The sequence below is a fragment of the Cynara cardunculus genome, unplaced genomic scaffold (genome assembly GCF_001531365.2).
Source record: "Cynara cardunculus var. scolymus isolate 2C unplaced genomic scaffold, CcrdV1 Un_Scaffold_891, whole genome shotgun sequence".
NCBI classification, from domain to species: Eukaryota; Viridiplantae; Streptophyta; class Magnoliopsida; order Asterales; family Asteraceae; genus Cynara; species Cynara cardunculus.
Window position 1 is genome coordinate 39213 of NW_020200640.1, and position 4428 is coordinate 43640.

Here is a 4428-nt window from a genome sequence, read left to right on the forward strand (position 1 = left end):
AATGAACGAAACGAAGGAATGGAATTTGGTCAATGGAATTCAACATTCCAATTCCATCAGCGAACCAAACGCCACCTAAGTCTAACCCTTCTTAAAATCCGTAAACCTCGGGGAACTGCCCCTTGGAACCTCACCATTTGTGAGTATGCATTACACACCTCCTAACTCACTTATGTTTGTCTCATCACTTTAATCGATATCAAGTAAATTACAATTATGCCAAATGATTGACGACACTGCAAAAGTAAGGATAAAAGGGTAGTTGAAGTTGTGAGAGAAAATGGGTAAGGATAGGATTGAAACAAAATCTAAAAAGGGTTCATACAATAGTGATTTTAATGTTGTGTTTTCAAAACTTTTTTTACAAAGGAGAAGGAAAGGAAAGAGAGGAAAAGGGGAGAAAGGTAAAAAAGAACCTCATCTACTTGTTAAAGAAAATTTCTGTATGATTTTATAATCACATGCATCAACTTTACTTTTTTTTAAATTTTCATGGCACCAATGAATTAACCCTAATTCGGTAAAGATGATTCATTTAGCACAACTTTCAATAGAATCAAGAGCGAGTTAACTTGCATACTTAATGATGACAAATCATTTCAGTGACAGAACTTTGGGTACTAGATCTGCAGTCACCAATGGCTTTTACCGTTTGGGCATTAATTACAAGCAACAAAATCCACCTGCCTTCTCTTTGGAGATCATTTGTTTGGTGGGTGAACACAACCCATATGTTCATCAGAAAATCACTATAGATCTTTAAGATTTGCCCTAAAAGTGAACCCAAGGAATCCATGAGATTGAATTCTTTGCTGGTGAAGTTCAACATTAAGAGTGAAATAGCTTAAAGTCAACGGATTTGTTCTAGAATAAAGTCACTGAGGTGTTATTATTAGTTGGTGGGAAGTTGAGTGATGGAAATGTTTCTAAAGAACATTAGTCGGGCATGCAAGCTGGGCACACCCCCTTTTTATACAAATAAACCTCTGGTTCTTAAGATTTCACACCCAAAACAACATAAACTTACTCCTTAAACACCCTTCCCACCCTTCTTCCCTCTCTGAAAATGGTGTTTTTTCTAACCATTTTGTCCTTCCTTCCTCTCTTATATCTTGTCTATATTCTACTCAACGTTCTTGAAAGAAAAAGGCATCAGAACTGTTATTTACTGGATTACCAGTTGTACAAACCCACCGATGATCGGAAACTCTCCACTGAATTCTGTGGTGAAATCATCAGGAGGAATAAAAACCTAGGTTTAAACGAGTACAAGTTCCTACTCAAAGCCATTGTGAGCTCTGGCATTGGTGAAGAAACCTACGCCCCAAGAATGGTGTTTGAAGGCAGGGAAGAAAACCCTACTCATCAAGATACCATCGTTGAGATGGAAGAGCTTTTTGAGTACACCATCGGAGAACTTTTCCGGCGAACTGGGATTTCCCCTTCAGATATTGACGTTTTGGTTGTCAATATCTCCATGCTGGCTTGCATGCCGTCGTTGTCAAGTCGCATCGTGAATCAGTACAAGATGAGGGAAGACATCAAAACCTACAATTTGTGTGGAATGGGTTGTAGTGCGAGTTTGGTTTCTTTGAATATTGTTCAAAGCATTTTCAAAGCCAAGAAACATCAATTGGCTATGGTGGTGACATCTGAATCTTTGACTCCAAATTGGTATATTGGTAACGACAAATCCATGATTCTTTCAAACTGCTTGTTTAGATCAGGTGGGTGTGCCATGATTCTAACAAACAACCCAAGTTTATCCCAGAAATGCAAGTTGAAGTTGAATTGCTTAGTCCGAACCCACCATGGATCCAAAGACGAATCCTACGGATGTTGCATAGAGACCGAAGATGATCAGGGTCGGGTCGGGTTTCATCTTGGAAAATCTTTACCCAAAGCCGCAGCCCGAGCCTTCATAGACAACTTAAAAGAAATCGCTCCGAAGATCTTACCAATCCGGGAGCTCCTCCGGTTCAGTATCCTCTCCATTACCTTAAAAATGCTCAACAACGATCAAAGAAAGTCAACCAGGTCAACCCGACCTATAATCAACTTCAAAACCGGCGTGGATCACTTCTGCCTCCACACCGGAGGCAAAGCTGTGATCGACACCGTGGCTCAAAGCCTCGGCCTGAGTGAATGTGACGTCGAACCAGCCCGGATGACCCTTCACCGGTTCGGAAACACGTCAGCGAGTAGCGTTTGGTATGTTTTAGGGTACATGGAGGCCAAGAAAAGGCTAAAAAAAGGTGAGAAATTGTTCATGATAAGCTTTGGAGCAGGTTTCAAGTGCAATAGTTGCTTATGGGAAGTGATGGGAGATCTGGAAGGAGAAGAAAACGTGTGGAAAGAGTGTAATATTGAATGCTACCCACCACAAACCCTAGCCAACCCGTTCTTGGAGAAATATGGATGGATCCAAGATGCAGATATCGATACCTTCAAGCTGCTGCCAGAGTGAGTATAATTTACAAGGATACAAAGGTCATTTTACACTTGTAATTCAGTTTTTTAATACAAGAAACAAAAGGTATAAAAGGATAAAAATGCATCCATTGTTGTATTAATTACTTTCTTTTGTTTGTATTGTGTATTATTTTTAAATGAAATTTGACAAATTCCAATTGTAACCTTATTCAGTTGTAGTTTTTAATTATCGTTTTGTTATAAATCTACTTTGTCTTTTTTTTTTATTATTAATATGGATATCCAACCTCCTATGCGAGCCGACTACTTCCAAGGCAACCATCTGCTTTGCAGATTGCCCGGAGTCATCACATTTGAACATTCGTAGCCACAAGGTGATTTTTATTCCTCATTGAATTTGAACCTGGAACCTCTTGATACTTTTGACCTTTGAAGTCAAACTCAAACCAATCAGATATCACCATTGTGGTTAATCTACTTTGTCTTTAAGCATATAACAAATAAATTATGTACATGTAAAAATATTTACTTTAAATTTTCAAGTTTTTGGACCATTATAAACATTTAATTTGAATATTCAAATAATAAAGTTTTTTTTTTTAAATTTGTTTGTTTTTCCAACTTAATACTAAAATTATGCTAAAAATGACAAATTAGACAATATTATTTGAATAAATCTCTAAACTAAAAGATTCTAATAGTTTATAAGCTAATGGGATATGTTTACAAGATATCAGATGTTTCTGAATACTAGAATAGAACTTAAGTGTATTGATTTTATATATGTTTTGTAAGGGGCTGTTCGGTAATGGCTTAATGGGTTTGTTAAGCTTGTATAGCTTATTCGGTCAGCCATACGTTGTTGTTCGTTTCTGGCTTATTCAGTCAACTAATGGCTTAATCGGTCAGCTAGAAAAATAGAGTCCTATGGACTCAACCACTTATTCATCCCTTTATTCCAAGTTTGCCCTTTCACATTTCTAGAACCCCAAATGCCCAACTTCTCTCATTTCCATCCATCCATACTCTCGATCTCAATTCTCTCCTTCATCTTGTTTGCTCCTCTGGTCCCTCTATCTCCATAGATTTGCACTCTCTATTCTCCATCAATCCACTTCTTTTTGTTTGCCGTCAGAATTAGAGATGACAAACCCTAAAAAAATTTAATTTTGTGTAGAAGCTTTTTGATTGTATATTGTGGACTCAAGAAATCTTCAAACTGGAATATTATAATTGAGGTTAATTGCTAGAATTAGGGGAATACACTATTTGTATAATTGCCAGAATTAGGTAATTGAAGTTATCAAATTAATAGGTAACGATATATCAAGAAATCTTCTTTGTTCTTTGTTGTCAAAAATACCAATGTTATTTGTTCAGGGGTAAAATGATCATTTCAACCATTCAGAGTGTATGTTCAGCAAAACAACCGAACAACAATTTATGTTATATTATACATGCAACTATATCGATACAGACAACTTTATACATACATATTTTAATAAAAAAAATGAATCGAACAATCCCTAAGACTGAATTATGTGTTATATGTAAAATTGTTTTTGGCGTTCTAACTAGTTTTTTAGGACACTTTTGAAATAATGTTCTATTAATTTTTTTATAAAACATTTTAGAGGTATTTTTCTATAAACACGTCGTTTGTATAGAATACTTGTTTTAATAAAACGCTTTTCAGAATATTGTTATATAAAAAAATTTATAGCATTCATTATTTTAAAAATGTCATGAAAAAACTTGTTATAACGTTCATATGCGTCTTATCAACTTATTGGAATATTTTACATATGACTTATATTTATCTCGTCTTATAAAACATTTTATTCATACATTAAAACATATTTGACATACTGTAAGACTGATTTTATTGTACTGTTTTAATTAAATATATCTAATTGAGTCTCGATCAGACCATTATTAGTTAAACAGCTTGGTTGATTACGATTGAAGGTTGGTCACTTTGTGTTGTTATGAACA

At 35.4% G+C, this 4428-nt stretch overlaps 1 protein-coding gene across 1 annotated transcript; it reads left to right on the plus strand.

The window, feature by feature from the left end:
* The first annotated feature begins 1048 nt into the window (after nucleotides 1–1048).
* On the plus strand, nucleotides 1049–2622 carry LOC112502075 (3-ketoacyl-CoA synthase 12-like). The gene has a single exon (XM_025105893.1). The coding sequence runs from the start codon at nucleotides 1067–1069 to the stop codon at nucleotides 2465–2467; it is 1401 nt and encodes a 466-aa protein (XP_024961661.1). The 5' UTR covers nucleotides 1049–1066; the 3' UTR covers nucleotides 2468–2622.
* Nucleotides 2623–4428: the final 1806 nt, after the last annotated feature.